We start from the raw sequence: 24383 nt of genomic DNA on the forward strand, positions 1-24383 counted from the left end.
AGACTTTTAATGATTCTTTAGAGACTGTATTGGAATTTATACTGATATTCAGGATTGGGAGAACTGACCTATTTTTAGGAGCATAAAACATAAAAATAAACGTAACATAAAACATCCTATTTTTAGTGGCATAAAACAGAGCTGTGTTCTACTGAACTACTTGAGGTAGCTTTTGGATTAACAGGTGCTTTTCTGCCTTACCTAACAGGACTCATATCCTCTTTTATGCTGTGACAAAAATCACAGTTAAAGGAGTTGCTTTAGGAAGTAACTGAACTTGATGGACAATTACCGGAAGGCAGAGCAGCTAAACTTAATATTGCCAAAGGAAAAAAAAGGGATAATTTGATAGTCCAGTTGGATAATGGTAAATCATTTTATTTCAAGATTAACTCATGGTTATTTGAGGACTCATTTCTGGCAATGTTATCTTACCTGGAAAGAACCTGTATTAAGGTTCTTTCATGGTAGAGATGAATTCCCGTTCTCAAAATTTTCTAGGGCAAAGTTATCTCTTCCAGCATCTGTGGTTATAATTTTGGAGTTCAAACATTTACATAGATTCAGAGATGCTTTTTGAGAAAAGTTTTGGTGTTGCGAATAGTTGTTTGTTCTATATCTTGAAGGATGGGCACCCCCCTAATAGGAAAGAAACACAAGTCGATATCTCATATTTTCTTTGCAATTTCTGGTCTTGTTATCTGGAACAGTCTTTTTTAGATTATGCATCCTGACCACTGAGTGCATTGTGGAAGCAATTTAGTGGGTCATGGCAAGCATTTAAAAAATATGTAACATAGAATAGAAAACCGCATAGTGTGGGGCATGTAGCAAAGGTTAATCATATTTCAAGAAACTTATGCGTATATGTGTGCTTTGCTGGGTTATGATGTAATATTTCTTACTGGGAGAGAGGTCAAAAGAGTTTGAATCTGACTGATTTGAACCATACACATTTTCTTTCAGTTAATGATATATAGGCCAGAACCTTCAATTACTTTTAATAACAGTTTTGAATTGTGGGCCTAGGATACTCAGTAAGATATGTTGACAATTCCTGTTTAGAGAGAAAGTTTAAGGATGTTTCATTTATTTCTTTCTTCATTCATGCTTTCCTCAATATTCTCTGTACTTTATCTAGCTTAGAAGTGAGATTACGTCTAAGCTACATACCTGGATTATTTAGTCCTATGCTCTCTGAAGTGTACAACCTTTGGTTTTGTTGAAGGTCATTGTAAGAAGCCAGCCTTTTGTGGGCTGCTTCTGCATTTTCTCTAAAATGGCTTTAAGGGTATTGTCCTTTAATTTATTCAGGACCTCTTAATTAACGGATATGTTTTTTCTTGTTAAATATTTTTTCATTAAAGTTTTTTTCTACTTATTTGCTAGGAAGCTCAGATAAATTTTGTTTTCTAATGCATAGCTTCCTCTTTCTTGATTTTGTCATGTAATTGTCTCTTCCCTTTTTTTCTCCTTACCCTTTTACTCAGAATATAGGTATTGGGTTGGCCAAAAAGTTCCTTCGGTTTTTAAGCAAAAATAAATGACACATTTTTCATTTTCACCAAGTACTTTATTGACCAACATATTCACAGTTTTGTTCCACTACGTTCTGCCATTTTCCAGGCCACTTCATGTTTCCATCTTCCCAAAACTTTTTATCTTTTTGTGCAAAGAACAGTCTTCTAGGGAATTGACATTTTTTCCATTAAGAGAATTTTATAAAGCCCGAAATGAATGGAAATCCGAAGGTGCAATGTCTGGTGAATATGGTGGATGAATCAGAACTTCCCAGCCAAGCTGTAACAGTTTTAGTCTGGTCATCAAAGAAACACGCGGTCTTGCGTTATCCTAATGGAAGATTATGCGTTTTCTGTTGACTAATTCCGGATGCTTTTCATCGAGTGCTGCTTTCAGTTGGTCTAACTGGGACCAGTACTTGGAATTAACTGTTTGGTTTTCCGGAAGGAGCTCATAATAGAGGAGCTTCCAATCCCACCATATACATAGCATCACCTTCTTTGGATGAAGACTGGCCTTTGGTGTGGTTGGTGGTGGTTCATTTTTCTTGCCCCATGATCTCTTCCGTTCCACATTATTGTACAGTATTCACTTTTCATTGATCGTCACAATTTGTTTTAAAAACGGAACGTTTTCGTTACGTTTCAGTAGAGAATCACATGTGGAAATATGGTCAAGAAGGTTTTTTTCATGCTCTCACTCCCTCTTGCGAGAACACCAGAATCACAACTAGCTGCTGGACAGTCATCAATAGGAAGACACTGGAGCTCACCAAAAAAGATACCCCACATCCAAAGACAAAGGAGAAGCCACGGTGAGACGGTAGGAGGGGTGCAATCACAGTAAAATCAAAGCCCATAACTGCTGGGTGGGTGACTCACAGACTGGAGAACACTTATACCACAGAAGTCCACCCACTGGAATGAAGGTTCTGAGCCCCATGTCAGGCTTCCCAACCTGGGGGTCTGGCAACGGGAGGAGGAATTCCTAGAGAATCAGACTTTGAAGCCTAGTGGGATTTGATTGCAGGACTTTGACAGGACTGGGGGAAACAGAGACTCCACTCTTAGAGGGCACACACAAAGTAGTGTGCACATCGGGACCCAGGGGAAGGAGCAGTGACCCCAGGGGAGACTGAACCAGACCTACCTGCTAGTGTTGGAGGGTCTCCTGCAGAGGCGGGTGGTGGCTGTGGCTCACCGTGGGGACAAGGACACTGGCAGCAGAAGTACCGGGAAGTACTCCTTGGCGTGAGCCCTCCCAGAGTCTGCCATTAGCCCCACCAAAGAGCCCAGGTAGCCTCCAGTGTTGGGTTGCCTCGGGCCAAACAACCAACAGGGAGGGAACCCAGCCCCACCCATCAGCAGTCAAGTGGATTAAAGTTTTACAGAGCTCTGCCCACCAGAGCAACAGTCAGCTCTACCCACCACCAATCCCTCCCATCAGGAAACTTGCACAAGCTTCTTAGATTGCTGCATCCACCAGAGGGCAGAGAGCAGAAGCAAGAAGAACTACAGTCCTGCAGCCTGTGGAACAAAAACCACATTCACAAAAAGATAGACAAGATGAAAAGGCAGACGGCTATGTACCAGATGAAGGAACAAGATAAAACCCCAGAAAAACTACTAAATGAAGTGGAGATAGGCAACCTTCCAGAAAAAGAATTCAGAATAATGATAGTGAAGATGATCCAGGACCTCAGAAAAAGAATGGAGGCAAAGATCGAGACGATGCAAGAAATATTTAACAAAGACCTAGAAGAATTAAAGAACAAACAAACAGAGATGAACAATACAATAACTGAAATGAAAACTACACTAGAAGGAATCAATAGCAGAATAACTGAGGCAGAAGAACAGATAAGTGACCTGGGAGAGAGAACGGTGGAATTCACTGCTGTGGAACAGAATAAAGTAAAAAGAATGAAAAGAAATGAAGACAGCCTAAGAGACCTCTGGGACAACATTATATGCAACAACATTCGCATAATAGGGGTCCCAGAAGGAGAAGAGAGAAAGGACCCGAGAAAATATTTGAAGAGATTATAGTCAAAAACTTCCCTAACATGGGAAAGGAAATAGCCACCCAAGTCCAGGAAGCACAGAGAGTCCCATACAGGATAAACCAAAGGAGAAACACGTCGAGACACAGAGTAATCAAATTGGCAAAAATTAAAGACAAACATTACTGAAAGCAGCAAGGGAAAAACGACAAATAACATACAAGGGAACTCCCATAAGGTTAACAGCTGATTTCTCAGCAGAAACTCTACAAGCCAGAAGGGAGTGGCATGATATACTTAAAGTGATGAAAGGGAAGAACCTACAACCAAGATTACTCTACCCGGCAAGGATCTCATTTAGATTTCGATGGAGAAATCAAAAGCTTTACAGACAAGCAAAAGCTAAGAGAATTCAGCACCACAAAACCAGCTCTACAACAAATGCTAAAGGACCTTCTCTAAGTGGGAAACACAAGAGAAGAAAAGGACCTACAAAAACAAACCCCCCAAAATTAAGAAAGTGGTAATAGGAACATACATATCGATAATTACCTTAAACGTGAATGGATTAAATGCTCCAACCAAAAGACACAGGCTTGCTGAATGGATACAAAAACGAGACCCATATATAGGCTGTCTACAAGAGACCCACTTCAGACCTAGGGACACCTACAGACTGAAAGTGAGGGGATGGAAAAAGATATTCCATGCAAATGGAAATCAAAAGAAAGCTGGAATAGCAATACTCATATCAGATAAAATAGACTTTAAAATAAAGAATGTTACAAGAGACAAGGAAGAACACTACATAATGATCAAGGGATCAATCCAAGAAGAAGATATAACAATTATAAATATATATGCACCGAACATAGGAGCACCTAAATACATAAGGCCACTGCTAACAGCTATAAAAGAGGAAATCGACAGTAACACAATAATAGTGGGGGACTTTAACACCTCACTTACACCAATGGACAGATCATCCAAAATGAAAATAAATAAGGAAACAGAAGCTTTAAATGACACAATAGACCAGATAGATTTAATTGATATTTGTAGGACATTCCATGCAAAAACAGCAGATTACACTTTCTTCTCAAGTGTGCACGGAACATTCTCCAGGATAGATCACATCTTGGGTCACAAATCAAGCTTCAGTAAATTTAAGAAAAGTGAAATCATATCAAGCATCTTTTCTGACCACAATGCTATGAGACTAGAAATGAATTACAGAAAAATAAACGTAAACAACACAAACACATGGAGGCTAAACAATACGTTACTAAATAACCAAGAGATCACTGAAGAAATCAAAGAGGAAATCAAAAAATACCTAGAGACAAATGACAATGAAAACACGACGATCCAAAACCTATGGGATGCAGCAAAAGCAGTTCTAAGAGGGAAGTTTATAGCAATACAATCCTACCTCAAGAAACAAGAAAATCTCAAATAAACAACCTAACCTTACACCTAACGGAACCAGAGAAAGAACATACAAAACCCAAAGTTAGTAGAAGGAAGGAAATCATAAAGATCAGAGCAGAAACAAATGAAACAGAAACAAAGAAAACAATAGCAAAGATGAATAAAACTAAAAGCTGGTTCTTTGAGAAGATAAACAAAACTGATAAACCATTAGCCAGACTCATCAAGAAAAAGAGGGAGAGGACTCAAATCAATAAAATTAGAAATAAAAAAGGAGAAGTTACAACAGACACCGCAGAAATACAAAGCATCCTAAGAGACTACTACAGGCAACTCTGTGCCAATAAAATGGACAACCTGGAAGAAATGGACAAATTCTTAGAAAGGTATAACCTTCCAAGACTGAACCAGGAAGAAATAGAAAATATGAACAGACCAATCACAAGGAATGAAATTGAAACTGTGATTAAAAATCTTCCAACAAACAAAAGTCCAGGACCAGATGGCTTCACAAGTGAATTCTATGAAACATTTAGAGAAGAGCTAACACCCATCCTTCTCAAACTCTTCCAAAAAATTGCAGAGGAAGGAACACTCCCAAACTCATTCTATGAGGCCACCATCACCCTGATACCAAAGCCAGACAAAGATACTACAAGAAAAGAAAATTACAGACCAATATCACTGATGAATATAGATGCAAAAATCCTCAACAGAATACTGGCAAACAGAATCCAACACTACATTAAAAGGATCATACACAGTGATCAAGTGGGATTTATCCCAGTGGTGCAAGGATTCTTCAATGTACGTAAATCAGTCAGTGTGATACACCATATTAACAAATTGAAGAAGAAAAACCATATGATCATCTCAGTAGATGCAGAAAAAGCTTTTGACAAAATTCAACACCCATTTATGATAAAAACTCTCCAGAAAGTGGACGTAGAGGGAACCTACCTCGCCCTAATAAAGGCAATATACCACAGACCCACAGCAAACATCATTCTCAATGGTGAAAAACTGAAAGCATTTCCTCTAAGATCAGGAACAAGAAAAGGATGTCCACTCTCACCACTATTATTCAACATAGTTTTGGAAGTCCTAGCCACGGCAATCAGAGCAGAAAAAGAAACAAAAGGAATACAAATTGGAAAAGAAGAAGTAAAACTGTCACTGTTTGCAGATGACATGATACTATACATAGAGAATCCTAAAGATGCCACCAGAAAACTACTAGAGCTAATCAATGAATTTGGTAAAGTTTCAGGATACAAAATTAATGCACAGAAATCTCTTGCATTCCTATACAGTAATGATGAAAAATCTGAAAGAGAAATTAAGGAAACACTCCTATTTACCATGGCAACAAAAAGAATAAAATACCTAGGAATACACCTACCTAGGGAGACAGAAGACCTGTATGCAGAAAACTATAAGACACTGATGAAAGAAATGAAAGATGATACCAACAGATGGAGAGATATTGGATTGGAAGAATCAATACTGTGAAAATGACTATACTATCCAAAGCAATCTACAGATTCAATGCGATCCTTATCAAATTGCCAATGGCATTTTTTATGGAACTAGAATAAAAAATCTTAAAATTTGTGTGGCGACACAAAAGACCCTGAATAGCCAAAGCAGTCTTGAGGGAAAAAATCAGAGCTGGTGGAATCAGACTCCCTGACTTCAGACTATACTACAAAGCTACAGTAATCAAGACAATATGCTACTGGCACAAAAACAGAAACATAGATCAATGGAACAAGATAGAAAGCCCAGAGATAAACCCACGCACCTATGGTCAACTAATCTATGAGAAAGGAGGCAAGGATATACAATGGAGAAAAGACAGTCTCTTCAATAAGTGGTGCTGGGAAAACTGGACAGCTACATGTAAAAGAATGAAATTAGAACACTCCCTAACACCATACACAAAAATAAACTCAACATGGATTAGAGACCTAAATATAAGACTGGACACTATAAAACTCTTAGAGGAAAACATAGGAAGAAAACTCTTTGACATAAATCACAGCAAGATCTTTTTTGATCCACCACCTGGAGTAATGAAAATGAAAACAAAAATAAACAATGGGACCTAATGAAACTTCAAAGCTTTTGCACAGCAAAGGAAACCATAAACAAGACAAAAAGACAACCCTCAGAATGGGAGAAAATATTTGCAAATGAATCAACGGACAGAGTATTAATCTCCAAAATATATAAACAGCTCATGCAGCTCAATATTGAAAAAACAAACAACCCAATCCAAAAATGGGCAGAAGACCTAAATAGACATTTCTCCAAAGAAGACATACAGATGGCCAAGAAGCACATGAAAAGCTTCTCACCATCACTAATTATTAGAGAAATGCAAATCAAAACTACAATGAGGTATCACCTCACACCACTTAGGATGCGCGTCATCAGAAAATCTACAAACAACAAATGTTGGAGAGGGTGTGGAGAAAAGAGAACCCTCTTGCACTCTTGGTGGGAATGTAGATTGATACAGCCACTATGGAGAACAGTATGGAGGTTCCTTAAAAAACTAAAAATAGAATTACCATATGATCCAGCAATCCCACTACTGGGCATATACCTAGTGAAAACCATAATTCCAAACGACATGCACCCCAGTGTTCATTGCAGCACTATTTACAATAGTCAAGTCTTGGAAACAACCTAAGAGCCCGTCGACAGATGAATGGATAAAGAAGGTGTGGTACATATATACAGTGGAATATTACTCAGCCATAAAAAGGAACGAAATTGGGTCATTTGTTGAGACGTGGATGGATCTAGAGACTGTCATACAGAGTGAAGTAAGTCAGAAAGGGAAAAACAAATATCGTATATCAACGCATATATGTGGAACCTAGAAAAATGGTACAGATGAACTGGTTTCCAGGGCAGAAGTTGAGACACAGATGTACAGAACACACGTATGGACACCAAGGGGGGAAAGCTGCTGGGAGGGCGTGGTGGTGGTAGGTGATGAATTGGGCGATTGGGATTGACATGTATACACTGATGTGTATAAAATGGATGACTAATAACCTGCTGTATAATAAAAATAAGTTCAAAAATTTAAAAAAGAAAAAAAAAAGTTTTTTTTTCGCTTAACTTACCCACTGGAACCCAAACATCAGATCAATTTACATAACCAAGCTGGTGCAAATGATTTTAAGTGTTTGATTTGGGTATTTTGAGTATGTTGGCTATCGCCCACATAGTATAACATTGAGTTTTCTCAATTAATGTCTCGATTTGATCGTTATCAGCTTCAACTGGTCTATCCGACCGTCGAGCATGGTCCAGCGAGAAATCTCCAGCACAAAACTTTGTAAACCACTTTTGACACGTGCTATCAGTCACAGCACCTTCTCCATACATCGCAGAAATCTTTTTTTGCGTTTCAGTTGTGTTTTTACCTTTCTTGAAATAATAGAGCATAATATGCCGAAAATGTTGCTCTTTTCCTTCCATCTTCAGTATTAAAATGGCTACACAAAAATTCACCAATTTTGATAATTTTTTTTAAATGCACGCCGATATGATAGCTGTCACAATACAGTCTAACAAAATTGTTTCAAATGAAGTTAAAGACAACTAAGCACTACTAGAGTCATCTTACGGAAAAGCCAGTTAAAGTTTTTGGCCAACCCAATATATGTATGTACAAACACACAGGGTGTAATGGAAATATTTAGGGTATAGATAAATTAAAAATTATGTCGCCCACTGGGTCTGAAGTTGTGACCTAGACATCTTTGATCTTCATCATCTAGCATGGAGGTCAGGAAATATTTTCTGTAAAGGGCCAGTTATTAAATATTTTAGGCTTTGCAAGCCATATATTTTCTGTTACAGCTATTCCACTTTTTTGATGTACTGTGAAATCAGCCATAAACCGTAAATAAACTAATGTTTGTGACTGTGTTCCAATAAAACTTTATTTATAACAACAGATGGCACAGCCTCATTTGGCCAGTTGCGATCTGATACAATGTCTGGTTCATAATAGCCATTTATGTATTTACTGCACTGCATAAAAACTGAACTGCATAAAATCACACAGGGTTTTCGGAGATCGATAATCAGAATCATAGAGTCATTGAAATGTAGAATAAGAAGCTACTTCTGATTTTTCTGGTCTAGCAGTCTATCTTTTTTGGGATATGGACGCTTGAAAATCTGTTGACAAAGTTATAGACCCACATAGGCACATTTAAAATTTGCATGTGACTTTGGGGTATTCACATACTCACTGAAGTCTATCTATAGGCCCCAGCTAAGCCTCTGATCTAGCTTACGTTTTGTGGATGAGAAATTGGAAACTTAGATATTTTGGTGTAGATGAGGAATACCTTATATACTTTACAATACCTGTGGTATACATGAGGTATATATTATTAAATTAGTAGTCATTTATTCAAGATTTTGTTTTCTGCAGAAAATATTGAATATGAAATGGAAGGGGTGTGTGTGTGTGTGTGTGTGTTTGCTTAATGCTTGCCACCTTAGGCTGTTAGGGCTTGGTTTTCTGAAAAAAAACTCTTGAAGGGAGTTTAATAATAGTTGGAGAGGTTATCAGATAATTTAAGAATATTTGTAATATATCAGCTGTTCAAGAGCCTGAGCCAAAAATGGCAGTGTATTTTTATAGAAGATAGCACAATCATTTCTTGTCTACTTGCCTGTGGGGAAGCTCAGCAATTTAAGCTATCTAATCACTGTTCCTTTCTGGAACATCTAAGAATAGAGAGAACCTTGTTGTAAATGAAAAAGAAATTCAGAGCTTATTTTACCTCTTCTATTTTTATGCTTTTACTGTTTTTAACATTTTCTATTAACAGTTTCAGGAAAAACTTAAAAAAAAAAAACAACAAAAAACAATGACCAGATGTGTAAGTTAAGTGGTGGACACCTTAACGTCTAAATTTCAGGGGATTAGCAGGACAAAAGTGTTTATTTTCTTTATGTACCAGTCAAGGCAGTGTTCTGTCAGAAGCCCAGGCTCCTTTCATCTTGAGGCTCTGCTATGCCCTACTCAGGCTTTGAATTATACTGCTTTCAGCCTTTTTTTTTTTTTTTCCTTTTTTTTAAACATCTTTATTAGAGTATAATTGCTTTACAATGGTGTGTCAGTTTCTGCTTTATAACAAAGTGAATCAGTTATACATATACATATGTCCCCATATCTCTTCCCTCTTGCGTCTCCCTCCCTCCCACCCTCCCTATCCCACCCCTCTAGGTGGTCACAAAGCACCGAGCTGATCTCCCTGTGCTATGCAGCTGCTTCCCACTAGCTATCTGTTTTACGTTTGGTAGTGTATATATGTCCATGCCACTCTCTCACTTTGTCCCAGCTTACCCTTCCCCCTCCCCATATCCTCAAGTCCATTCTCTAGTAGGTCTGCAGACCTGCTTTCAGCCTTTTTAAGAGGAGAATCTGGAGAAGACCTATCTACTTCTTACTACCCCCAGGTTGGAGGTGATATATATCCTTCTCAAATTTCATTGAGGAAAACTATCTTCATGGATGTTATGTATATCTTAGAAGTCATATCTCAGAAACAATTGTACATTCTGGAAGGGGAAGCACAAAATATTGATGGATAGCTAGCCATTTCTGCCATACAGGTGTTCTTTCTCATTAATATATTGATCATTTTAAAAGTATGTTATGCTTTTGTCAATAACCTTCAAGATACCTAACGTGTATATTTTGTTTATAACAGAAAAAGTGATAACTGGAGAGCTTTTATTTCATTCTAATTAGATTGAGTTTCAAAACATTGCTTAGTGGAGGCAGGCTGTTCAGTTCCCCAAATCTTTATTGCTGTATGCTGGAGCAGCTAGTTGAAGGCTATTTTTGCCCTTAGAGAATTAATGGCTTAGTATAGGAGATTTTGTAAACTACTAACTACAGTGCAAAACCAAAGCGAAGAGGAGCTCTAAGGAAGCACAATTAATATTTTTGGGATACTAAAAGGAAGGAGTGGTTATCCAGGTGTGTGTGGCTTCTAAAACACAGAGGTAAAATGGAGAGGTAAGAAAAATTGAAAATGAAAAGATGGAAAATGGTATAGTAGACAAGCACTATCCAAAAATAACATAAAGATCAGGCAAAATAAAACTTAAGGCAAAAGCATTGATGGATGTATATAATAGATGCTGAATTATAGTAAAAGCTACTGTTCTCCAAAAAATATATGATGGCTTTGTATGTACCTAACAGCCTATCTTTGAAATGTGATCGATCAAGCAGACAAACCCAAACTGGGTCTTTGAATAGCACAATTAACAAGATTGTTTTATAGATACATGTAAAACTCTGCACCCAGCAGATAAGACAGTGTACATTCTTTTGATGCACACATTGGATATGTATAGACATTGAAAAAGACTTGGTCAAAAAGGAATTCTTGACAAATTTCAAAGAATCATTATCATAAAGACCATCCTCTCTGGCCAGAATACAATTAAATTAGAATAATTACCCATATGTTTGAATTTACTTCTACCATTTTATTATTTGTTTTGTCTTTGTAAGCTCTGATTTTCATTCTTCTATTTCCCCTCTCGTGCTTACTGTTTACTTTTCAGTGTCCTGAAATAGCTGCTCCATACTTTGTTTCCAGGTTTTCTGGCTACCTTCAGTGAGAAAGAGTGGAATGTGCTTACTTCATCTTACCCAGAACCTGGAACCTGTTAACATTTTGATGTACAACCTTTTAGAGACTTTTGTTTCTTTGTGTGTGTGTGTGCACATACACATATACATTTTTTTTTGTAATTTGTGTTTTTTAATGTTAGGAACATGTTTCAAGGACATTAATTTTTTCACAATGTTATTTTAATCATTGGCATGTATTACATTGTGTAACTGTTCCATAGTTTGTTTAATCAGTCCCTTTTTGTTTGTTATTTAGGTTATTTTTCATTTTCTGTTTTGTAAAATGCTTTAACAAACATACTGGTAGGTATGTTTGCACACACCTCTGTTTATTTCCTTAGGAGAAATTCTTATCAACTATAAAATCAAAATTTGTGAGTAATTTTAAGGTTTTGGCATGTGTAACCAAATTATTCCCTGTGAAAAATTTGTTAACAGTATTTTCTAACAAGCACATTTTTGTTCCAATGCTGTTTTTTATTATCAAAAAATATTTCTTTGAAACTTTTATAGATGGAAAATACTATCATATCTTTTATTGCTAGCTGGAATTATCATTTTTTTAAACCATTTTATTATCTTTTCATTTCATTATGAAGAATAGCAGATTTTTATATTTTGTTAGCTGATCGATATTCAGTATTTTTCAGTTATATCTTTTGGATTTTCTATATAAAAAACAGTCATCTTCATGTAATGGTGATTTTGTGTTCTTCTTGTCAGTACTTAGACTTATTTCTCTTTTTTACCCTTCCTTAGTTGTTTAGAACTTCTCTGACTGTCTTAAATAATAATGCTGGTAATAAGTATCTTCAACTCACAGCTATTTTCCTTAGCTCCTACAGTAACTGCCCTAAGTTATCTTTTAGTTACCAAAGCTGATGGATTTAAAAAAAAAAAAATTCTTGTATTATAGAACCTCTCTACTGCATTATCAATAAGGAATCCTTATTCTTAACCTTCTAAATAAGTTTTGTTTTGAAATAATTTCAACCTTACAAAAAAGGCAAGAACATTAGAGAGAACTAACTTTTCCTTTAACTATAAGTTGCCTGTATTATGATGCATAACCCCCCAAAATATTTTACAGCAAAAATTTGATGAGGGAGTTTTTAGGTGCTGTAACCAAGTCATCAACCATGGAATCTCTGTTTTTGAGCAACTTGGCTTCCTAGTGATCATGTTAGGATAAACTGATTGCAAGTACTGTCTGTTTGTAACCCAAGTATTTGCCATACACTATTTAATTTAATCATATCAGATAAATAAATAAGATATAATCTTTGCTCTCTAGGATTTCATAGTTTAACAGAGAAGGTAATTATACATAAACATATACAAATGACAGGCTTATGAGGTAACATAAGCCCAAGAAAAGTGATACAGTCTTCTTAATGTTGATGTGTAGGGTGAGGGACATTGGAGAAGAGGATATGGGGCAGAGGACATTCATACTGGGCCTGAACAAGATGGGAGAATGGACAAAGTGTTCTACACAGAGGGAAGATCATGAGCAAAGTCAATGAAAATTCATAGTGTTTTTTCTGGCCCTGTGGGCATTAGATGTATGTGTTTGGAGGAATGGGGTTTGTGGGTGGGAGAGAGTTGGATAATAATAAGAATTTCTGGAAAGGTTGATTAGTAGGAGGCTGTTGTTTTAGAGCCATCTTATACGACGTCTTAGAGGTTCTCATCCCGAGTGACCTTGCGTTTTCAGATGCTTGTGGAATAGACCTGAATTACTGTTATTTCACTTGAATAGATATATTCCTAGGGAGTCTCTAAATATGGAGTGATGAGAGCTCTTAGATCTGCTCTTTGACATTTTTCTGTAGCAAACTTTGAACTAAGTTATTATGAGGGATTAAGGAGATAATGTATCATTTATTCTGTTGGTTAGTTGCTGTTACTTTGGCATTGCGTGTTTTAATAGAAAAACATAAATAGTCTTCTGTAGAAGTAGTTCTTTTTAGATACTTGATTCTTTTACTTTGGTGATTTGGCTTATTCACCTCAGCTTGCATAATGAGAAACTGAAAGAAGATATTAAAAAGTAGATGAAAAATCCATCAGTAGGTTTTCTGTCAGTTACAATACATTTACAGTATTATGTTTCTTTCGTTACTTTGCATTATATGTTTTCTCTGGTTCTGTCTCTGAGAGTTTTTTTTTTTCTTCTGGGGCAGGGGAGACAATAAAAACTCATAAACTCTTAAGAGGATTTTATGAATTCTCTATTGATGACAGGTTTTTCAGAAATAGGAAAACCAATGTTAGTCATGCTTCTTGACTTCTCAGAAACTGTTCATTTTTAACATCTCTCTTGAGTAGTGATAGCATGGGGGGAATATGCATTTTAAGGTTGAACATTTTGATACTTAAAATTTCTTTTGGAAGCGTAATTTGTTAAGCATCATTTTAGCATCTACTCTCGTAAAATATTTGTTCCCTAAATTTATTGATATTTTGTATGTTAATTTTATAGCATATGATAATTGGCACTCTAAAAGCTGCTAATATGAGAAAAACTTGAACTTAGTCATTCTACATTTCTTTTCTATTTGTATCCATTGGTAATGAATGAAGGAGTTGGTTTTTGCAAGCATTTGCAGTTGAATAAATTTAAGTAAGCTTTCTTCTAGCAGGCTTCAGTGTAGGTGTTAACAATGTCAATTGCTGACAGAAGTTGATTCTATTTTGTCAGTAAAGTTCTGGTTTAAAGAATACAAGCAGATAGTTATTTCATGAAATAGCTAAAATTTTAATTAGTTTTTACATAGGTTTTATAGTGGAAAATGCATTTGAATAAAGTTTTTAATCTTTTTCTCCTTTGTCTTTTTAAATGCTGTTTAGGTTTAGTTTCACTTATATTTTCAATTATATTCCTCAATAATATATCTACATACACATTTAGTGTGTGAGAAACTTTTGAGATTATGAATTCTCATTATGCTTTATCTGTTTTCTTTCTTTCCCTACTTTTCTCTTTTGTCTTCCTCATTGTGTTCTTTTTCCCCTCTTTCTTTAATACTTTCTATGTTTTCTTCCTCAGTCATATTCTCCCCCCTTCCGTGTTTCAGTATTATACATTAGTAAGTGGCGATCATTGAATCCATTATGATGGTCTTGTTTCTTCTATCTTTCTTCCTCCAGGCCTCGTTTTTGAATGTCTTTATGGGTATTTAAAGTAGGAAGAGAAAATGGTAGCTGAAAAAATAACCTTAAAGAAGCTCTTCTTCCTCTTATGTATTGTATAATCAGTATATAGTAACATTGTTTCATTTGGGAAAACGTTTATAAAATAGGCAGAAATCAGACAAAGTACTTGTAGATTAGGATAATCTTTGAATGGGATCTAGACTTATGTTGTTAAAAGGTATGGCTTCTATGGTTTCTCTTAGTATGTGAAACTTCATGATATAGAACTTCTTTGTAATTGTTTTTGTTGGGGTGGATCTGCTACTTATTAGCTGTGTCTCTTTGCCAAGCCTGTTTACTTATCTGAATGTTAGTTTCATCTTTGCAAAATATGATAAATGATACCCATCTTTCACATACATTAAGTTTAGTAACATTTTAAGAATAATTATTTATTGATTTAACTTCTAATTGGATTCTTTTTTCCCCTATTTTATAGGTTATGTGCAGAGTCTGATTAGACGAGTTGTAAATAACGTAAATATTGTTATAAATAATCTTATACTAAAATATGTTGAAGATGATATTGTCCTTTCAGTCAACATCACTTCTGCAGAATGCTATACAGTGGGTGAATTGTGGGATCGTGCATTCATGGATATTTCTGGTGAGTAAACGTCAAGAAGAGTATAGCCTTTTCTATTGTTGAAACAGTTGTCTTGGATTCTAAACCTTTTTTTGGGCTGCGAGGCTCCTGGATAAGTCTAATGAAAGCTTTATGCCTTCAGCCTGGAAAAATGCACATATGTAAAATTTAGCATACAATTATATTAATTTTTATTCTTTCTTACCAGTCACATTCTTGCTTCAAATATTATATATAGTATTTTACAATGCTATGGGTTGAAGGAATAAAAATTAAATAATACTTAGTTAAAATTTTGAATGTTTGTGAAAGAGGAAAAGGGGACATGTTGCTTTTGCATAGTTCAGTAATGGCAAAACAGTGTATCTTACTGATTTATGTTTTAGGTTTGTGTACTACAGAGCATATTTGGGATTTTTGGATAATCCCAAAGCCTCCTTTATTATGTGCTGCATTCTCCTTCTGCTTATATTAAAAGAACTATTAAGTAATAATATAATTTAATAACTACCAAATATTTATTATTATTTTATTTATTATGTTCTACATGGAAGGTAGGCACTGTGTCAAGCCTTGAAATAAGAGCTCTGAAAAAAATAGTGCTGCTTCTTAGTTTTGTCAGAAGACGTAATAGTTAAATAAGGCACAACACTTGTTGATACCTGTTCTGATAGGGTAAGCAGTGGGTATTTTTGGAAAACATATTAAGGAGACTATTGTGAACACCTTTTATTTGTGACTCGCCATTGTACATAATTGTTAAAGGTGATGGCACTAAAGTTGACTACCTGAGTTTGAATCCTGGCTCTCCCAACTTCATAGAGATGTATGACCTTGGGTGAGTTACTTCACTTCACTGTTGCTTAGTTTCCTCAAATACATACCATAGCATAAAAGTGTCTTATACATAGTCAGCACTCAGAAAATGAGCTGCTATTATTATTATTTAAATTCATTTTCTCAGATTCTCATTACAATTCCATAAAGTGATATCCTTTCTCATTCGTTTAGTCATATATTCATTTACTTATTTTAAGTCCTAGTTACAAGAAAGCAAAGTGAAATTGAGTCTCAAGGTTACTTAACTTGCCTTGTTAGGGTGTACAAATAGGAACTAGAAGAATTGGAATATAGTTTTGTTTTTGTGTGTTCTTTAAGGTTTGGCCTTCACATTTTAATAATGAAGAATAATCCTGATCTTGCAGCTCCGTTGTGAGGCATAAATAAGAGCATATATGCAAGGGCCCAAACTTTGCTTCTGAGACATTTTCAATGCCTCCTTCTTATCCTCTGTGGAAAGAAATATTTGGTTAAAATGCCAAAATAAAAAGTTATGAAAAATAGAAAACAAACAGAACTGGATGATGCAGGATTGAATAAATGAGTTGACATTTTAGGGGAAGAAATGTCATTTATAGTTTTTACATAGAAGTAAAGCAAATATTACTCTGGGAAGTTATTTATAATGAATTAGAAAGAGTCTTGGATTGGGAGTTAGGAGATCTTGGTTCAAGTCTTCCCTCCAACACTAACCTAGTGCAACCTTGGGTAAGTCATTTGTAAATGTGAATTATCATTACTGCCAACCTACCAGTGTATTTATGAGAGTCAAGTATGATACCACATGAAAGTTCATGATGATGGTGGTGGTAAAGACAGCAAAGAGTATTTTCCATTTATTGAGTGCTTGTTAACTGCTGTGCCTGGTGCTGTTTTTTGTTTTTGTTGTTATTTTTAGTTAATTATCTTGTTTGAATCCTTTAGCTTCTGAGGTAGATACTGTTTCCCCTTTTATTAATTTTTAATGCAACATTTGGTACTTAAAAGGATTTATGTAACATACACTTGTTATAACACAATATAATGAACGCTTACCCTTTAAGTAACTAGAACATTAACAGTTTGCCCCTTCCAATGTACTTTTTCCTGTCCTGTTCCCTTGCTTCCTCCTAGAGTTAACTGCTGTATTAAATTTTATCATTTAATTGCTTTAAAAAAGTGCTGTAAAAAGGAATGAAGTCCTGATACATGCTAAAACATGGATGAATCTTGAAAACATTATGCATACATGTAAGCATTTCTTTAGGACATATGTAGTACTTAGGAGTGGGTTAGTTAGATGGGAGGATATGCAAATATTCACATTTTCAAAATAATGCAGAATCATTTTCCACAGTGCTTGTTAGATAGACATAGTTATTATCCTCATTTTATAGATTAAATTGTAGTACATTATGTAAAGTAAGTACCAGAACCAGAATTCATTTTGTATTTTTTTAAGATAGTTCCTGTTATATTCGTGTTTAAGAAAAATATTTTTCAAAGCTTAATAATTTCCTCTCTCACTGAAAAATTTTCTAGGATATCCTTGAAATGTGATCACTTTATATTCTTATAGCATAATGGATAAGAACATATGCTCTGGAGTAAGGTTGTCAGAGTTTGAATTACACCTCTGCTCTTTATAAACTGTCTAACATTACAGATTATTTACCCTTACTGTGCCTTTGTTCCACAGCTTTTAAACAGAGCCATATAAATATTATAAGAGATAATGGATGTAAAAGATTTACTGTAGTGTCTAATAGCAAATACTCAGTGAATTATAATTATTATAAAGAGAGGGAAGGAAGCATCTAGCCGGTTTCTTTCATTTCTTGTCCTATTATGATAATTTCTTTAATTTATGTACATGTATATAATAACAGTAACTAAATCATTTATATACTATGTAAAATGAAATTATATGGTAGGTTTGTGTTCTTTTCAGCTAACTGACAAATTTGAAATTTATTTGCTTAATAAAACTTTACTGTTTTCATACATGTGCATACTCTTTATACTTCCTAAAAACTTAAATCCAAAAAAATGAAAGAAAATTAAATGTTGAATTAATTAGAGGTTGCCAGGATATACTCAGAAATAGAAAGTGTAGTTTATTCTTTTGAAGATTCCCATGGCCATAGCATGTGGATAGTTGCTAGCTGAAAGTCACTGACCAAGTAGATTTGGGCCTAATGTTTACCTAGGAATTGCTTATTAGTTAGGAATAAATTTGCTAAAGGTTTTATTTTCTAGTTTGATACTTTACCAGCAATTGTTTCCATTTTTATTCCCTTGAAAACAAACTTTATACCATTACTGGTAATTTTGTAATTTCTTCATTAGTTATTATTTAGAGGCGTGCTGACCACTAGAATATTCTGTGATGATGGAAATGTTTTATTTTTTATTGTCTAATACCCTAGCCACTAACTATATGTGGCTTTTGAGTACATGAAATGTGGCTAATGTAACCAAGGACCTGAAATTTTAGTTTTATATAATTTTAGTTAATTCATAGGTGAATTTAAATAACACCATATAGATGGTGGCTACCATAATGAAGAGTGCAGTTTTTGAGAGTAGCAGTAAGTTTTTCAGTGTAAAATAAATGTTAAATGAGCGACTGTTACTCAAAATATTTTTTTAATATGGTTTTTCAGGAATTTTATTTTATTGTTATTTAATATTCCATTGCAGATAGTGAAATGTAGCAAAATTTTTCATAAACTTTGTCTTAAATTTGTAGTTAGGTGTCAAGCAAATTGGGGGCAAGCTGCTTCATTTCTTTAGGCTCTATTTGATTCTTTGTATATAAAATGGGGATTATTGTGCCTAAGGTTGTTGGAAGATTTAAATGATATAATAAATGAGAAGTTCTTTTATAGATTCTGACATCATGTATTAAATGCGCTATTAATCTTATTTCTGCTATTATTTTTATTACTGTTATACTAATAAATAATTGACTTTTTTTCCTCTAACTTTCCTTTTTACTTAAAATGTTTTTCTTTCCTTTTTAGCAACTGATCTGGTGCTGAGAAAGGTTATCAGTTTTTCTGACTGTACAGTTTGTCTTGATAAACGAAATGCTAGTGGTAAAATAGAATTTTACCAGGATCCTTTATTGTACAAATGTTCCTTCAGAACACGTCTGCATTTTACATATGATAACCTAAATTCCAAGATGCCATCTGTTATTAAAGTAGGTGTTTCTTTTTCTAATAGTTGAGTTGCATGTTTCTACCTTATTGACTTTCATGCATGCTAATTATTATTAAAAAGCGAAGAAGAAATTAACCTCATAAATATATAAACCATTATTTTTTGTAAAAATGTTTTATTTATAACTTTTATGTTATTTGTTACATATTATAACTTTTGGTATTGTGTGTTCTAATAGAGTTATTTTGAGGACAACTTTTTTTTTGTGACTGTAGTTTCTTTTTTAGTTTGTCCACCTGATTAGTGTTTTTCTCTTCAAGTAGATAGAGGAGATCATATCAAAAAGTGTGTTTATAGCCATGGTGGACTGAGGATCAATCTTTATTTCAATCCTTATAAATTGTTTATGTGATAGCAATAGTTACTGACCCTTATCTTTCTTAGGTAACTTTACAAGACTTAAATTTGCTTACCTAATATCTTAGTTTATTGGTTTAGGAAATTTTAGCTTTTTACCTGTGGTATCAAAATGTAATTACAATTTTAAGTCAATGGGAATTTTTCAGTAATGTCTTTTTTTTTTTTAGACGAGCTTTTATTTATTTATTTACCATTTTTATTGGCATATAATTGCTTTCCAATGGTGTATTAGTTTCTGCTTTATAACAAAGTGAATCAGTTATACATATACATGTATCCCCATATCTCTTCCCTCTTGCATCTCCCTCCCTCCCACCCTCCCTATCCCACCCCTCTAGGTGGTCACAAAGCACCGAGCTGATCTCCCTGTGCTATGCAGCTGCTTCCCACTAGCTATCTATTTTACATTTGGTAGTGTATATATGTCCATATGTACACTACCACTCTCTCACTTTGTCCCAACTTACCCTTCCCCCTCCCCGTATCCTCAAGTCCATTCTCTAGTAGGTCTGCGTCTTTATTCCCGTCTTGCCCCTAGGTTCTTCATGACCATTTTGTTTTTTTTTAGTTTCCATATGTATGTGTTAGCATACGGCATTTGTTTTTCTCTTACTTACTTCACTCTGTATGACAGACTCTAGGTCCATCCACCTTAGTACAAATAACTCAATTTCGTTTCTTTTTATGGCTGAGTAATATTACATTGTATATATGTGCCACATCTTCTTTATCCATTCATCTGTCAGTGGACACGTAGGTTGCTTCCATGTCCTGACTATTGTAAATAGAGCTGCAGTGAACATTGTGGTACATGACTCTTTTTGAATTATGGTTTTCTGATGGTATATTCCCAGTAGTGGGATTGCTGGGTCGTATGGTAGTTCTATTTTTAGTTTTTGAAGGAACCTCCATACTGTCCTCCATAGTGGCTGTATCAATTTACCTTCCCACCAACAGTGTATGAGGGTTCCCTTTTCTCCACACCCTCTCCAGCATTTATTGTTTGTAGATTTTTTGATGATGGCCATTCTGACCGGTGTGAGATGATATCGCATTGTAGTTTTGATTTGCATTTCTCTAATGATTAATGATGTTGAACATTCTTTCATGTGTTTGTTGGCAATCTGTATATCTTCTTTGGAGAAATGTCTATTTAGGTCTTCTGCCCATTTTTGGATTGGGTTGTTGTTTTTTTGATATTGAGCTGCATGAGCTGCTTGTAAATTTTGGAGATTAATCCTTTGTCAGTTGCTTCATTTTCTTCTCCAGGGTACTGGTAAATATTTTTAATGTATATAGTTGTTCTCTAAGTGTAAATCTTGTGTTCTTTTATTGCATAACAGTTTTCTGTACCTCTTGTCTGTCTGTCTACCTATTTAGCTGTCTTTGAGGAAGAATTCACACAGTGACTTGTGATCTTTTAATAACTAAGTTTTAATGTGGAATGAATTTTTATTATTGAATTACAGGCTTTTGTACTATAATGGAAAAGCCGGCTCTAAGTCTGAACACTGGTGTTGACTACTGTGCCTGTTTGGGCATGGCTATATAAATTATTTATTACTTTTACATTACATTTTTTAAAACATAAAACACTTGCTATTTTATGTAGCTTTATTGTACTTAAATTTGTATTTATATGTGAAATCCACCCATTTTTCTTTGGTAGTGCTCAGTCATGAGTATGTATTTTTTTTTTCCTTATGCATCATACAGTGCACATTGTTTAAATTCTGTTACTTTTTCCTTCTATTTTTGAATTAGCTTCTTAGGCAAAGATAAGCATGGAAAAGTATTAATTCAAAAGTAATTATGCCGCTGTCTCAGGACAATGAACTTACTTTCCTTCTTTGAACTTGAATCTGCTAGTAAAGTTGGGGAATGTTAAGGGTGAATTCAAGATATATTTTGAAAGCAAGTAATGGATATAGGGAAGCCTTACTGTATAAAAAAATCTTATTGATCATTAGTACAGATTTAATTGTCCATTCTAGGATGTGGCTAACTTAGAGGAAAGTAAAAATAAGTAAACTTGAGGAAAACTTAGTGTTGGCATATAAGTTTTTCTCAAAACTGACTAGCCATGACATTTTATTGTAAAAAGTACCTTAATATAAATAAGCTTGTTGACAGGTGGTTTTTGACTTTGGTAATCACTGAGTGTGAGGTACCATTATGCTTAACTGAAATTAAATTTTGAGGTTTTTTTTTTTAATACTACTGTGATGTAAGATTTACTGTTTTGAATTAGACCCATCATTCTTCCAACTCTTAGTGCTTGGAAATAAGTATTAAATGGACATGGTTAACCTCATTGATCATCTCAAAGACAGGGAATTTCCCAGAATGTTCCAGACACCCTAATTATTTGTCTAAGACTCCCTCATATGTTTAAGTGGCTTTTGAGTTTATTTGTATTTTGGGTGGGCTTTTTGTAATTTTCTATCTTCTGTGAGTAATAAATATGTCTTAAGAGATTGTATCATCTATGAGATGTAGAGCTTAGGGTTTGTAATCTATTTAACATTTCCCCTGTTTTTGAAAATTTACTTGTTCTTAACAGTTTTTCAGAGGAATGAAAGTCTACACATAAATCTTTGACCACATCTCTGATTAATTCCTTAGGAGAGATTTCTGTAATTGCAAATATCTTATTAATGGGTTTAAACTTTTTTAAGGCCTGTAATCTGTACTGCAAAATTGTTTCCAGAAAGGTTTAACCAGTGTATATGCTCATGAACATTAGGGGAGTGCCTATATTACACTCCTGCTATCCTTAAATATGATCATGTTTTAAAAAAGCCAACCTGTTCAGCAAAAATAATACAAATTAATATTTATTTGATTATTATCAAACTTAGATGTTTGAAAATATGTTCACTGGCCATTATTTTCTCTTTGAAAAATTCATTCAGGTTCTTTGTCAGTTTTTCTATTGTGGGTTAACTTTATTGATTTTAAAGATATTTACATGTATATATATATATATATATATAGTGTGTAAAATATCTTATATATGTTAAAGATTTATATGTTGGTGTGTATAGTATTTTAAGCACGTACATACATACATACACACAGAGTTGACACCGGTTTTGCTAAGACAGGTTATCACTGGTGCTGTTGGTGCTGTATGGTATTTAAAGGGTGTGGCAGAGAAATCTCAGATTGAAGAAGAGCTTGGCAGGCCTGCGGTGCCCGCCCCCTCAACCTGTCCCTCATTTCAGGGTCTATTCAGTGTATGATTTTTAAGTCAGTTTTAAGAAACCTGTACTCATATTTGAATATGGTATTTTACACCTCCCCACACAACTGTCTTCCCCTTCAAGTACAATATTTTGTGCCTTTAGCCCTAAAAATATGATGATTACCATTACTTCTTTTTCATGTTGCATAGACACTCAAATACCAGTTAGTTAAAATAAACCTTCCAAGAGACTTGACTTTATGGCTTAATTGGTTTTATTCCATGTTTATGTAACAGCAGGAAATCATTACACTGAGGCTGTCTTTATATTCTATTGATGTCTCATTCTATAAGGAGAACTTAGATTGGACTGCTTTGTGCCCTGTTGATAATAATTAATCTTATTTCTTATAATTGATTCATGTTATAAATTTTATACTATGTTTAAATCTTTTATTTAAAGTTTGTTTGAGAAATTTTCTTGATCATATTTTCACTTGGTTTTCCATATTGACAATAATCATTTTATCATGTGCATACTTACGTAGTTATAATGTTAGTAATTGACTCAGTTAACATATGTTTTTAGGATGTGTGTGTATTCTTTTTGGTTCATAAAGCTGAAAAGGGTGATTAAAGTCTTACTAAAATGACATGAAACTTTTATGCTTAGTTGTGACAGAGATCTTTATGGTTTTTGTTGGAGTACTGTCGTACTCTTAACATTATAAGGTGGGTATTTTGGTAACAAAAAGTTTTGGGAAAAGTTATCTGGAAATCCAGTGTGACTGTATCTTCTCATTATCATTTCTATTTCCACTTAAATAGTTTGGATTAATATAGTTTCTATCTAAAGTGTATTGATCATCATAGAAAAATCTGTTTAAATTCCTAAGATTTTAAGCTATTATTTTGGCTTAAATATTAGAAATGTTGGGACATTACTGTTTCTCCTATGGTATTCCATTTTAAGACTTAACATTTCTCTACTTATGTTAAATGGTACTCCCTTTGAATATGCTTTTGTTGATGTTTTTGTTTTTTTCAAAATACAGATTCATACCTTAGTAGAGAGTTTGAAACTTTCTATCACTGATCAACAATTGCCTATGTTTATCCGTATAATGCAACTTGGGATTGCTCTTTACTATGGAGAAATAGGAAATTTTAAAGATGGAGAAACAGAAGATTCTACCTGTCACAATAAAGATATGTTAGGAAACATTGCAGGTAAATATAACAAAAACTTTTATTTTATAACTATTGTTTTTACAAAGTGTTTTCACTATTGTGAAACTTCGAAAACTACAACATTAGATTATGTTTTGCAGTGTTCTAATATGATGGGATGATTTTATTT

At 34.4% G+C, this 24383-nt stretch overlaps 1 protein-coding gene across 6 annotated transcripts in view; it reads left to right on the top strand.

Annotated features, from left to right (window-relative positions):
- VPS13B (vacuolar protein sorting 13 homolog B) overlaps nt 1–24383 on the top strand; it is an 802016-nt gene that overhangs the window by 45616 nt on the left and 732017 nt on the right. For all 6 annotated transcript variants that reach the window (XM_061172062.1, XM_061172061.1, XM_061172063.1 and 3 more), the window contains exons 5-7: nt 15283–15450; nt 19275–19456; nt 24079–24253. In XM_061172062.1, coding sequence (XP_061028045.1) covers nt 15283–15450; nt 19275–19456; nt 24079–24253 — 525 coding nt within the window. The remainder of the gene's footprint in view (nt 1–15282; nt 15451–19274; nt 19457–24078; nt 24254–24383) is intronic.

Source organism: Eubalaena glacialis, chromosome 17 (genome assembly GCF_028564815.1).
Source record: "Eubalaena glacialis isolate mEubGla1 chromosome 17, mEubGla1.1.hap2.+ XY, whole genome shotgun sequence".
Classification (NCBI taxonomy): domain Eukaryota; kingdom Metazoa; phylum Chordata; class Mammalia; order Artiodactyla; family Balaenidae; genus Eubalaena; species Eubalaena glacialis.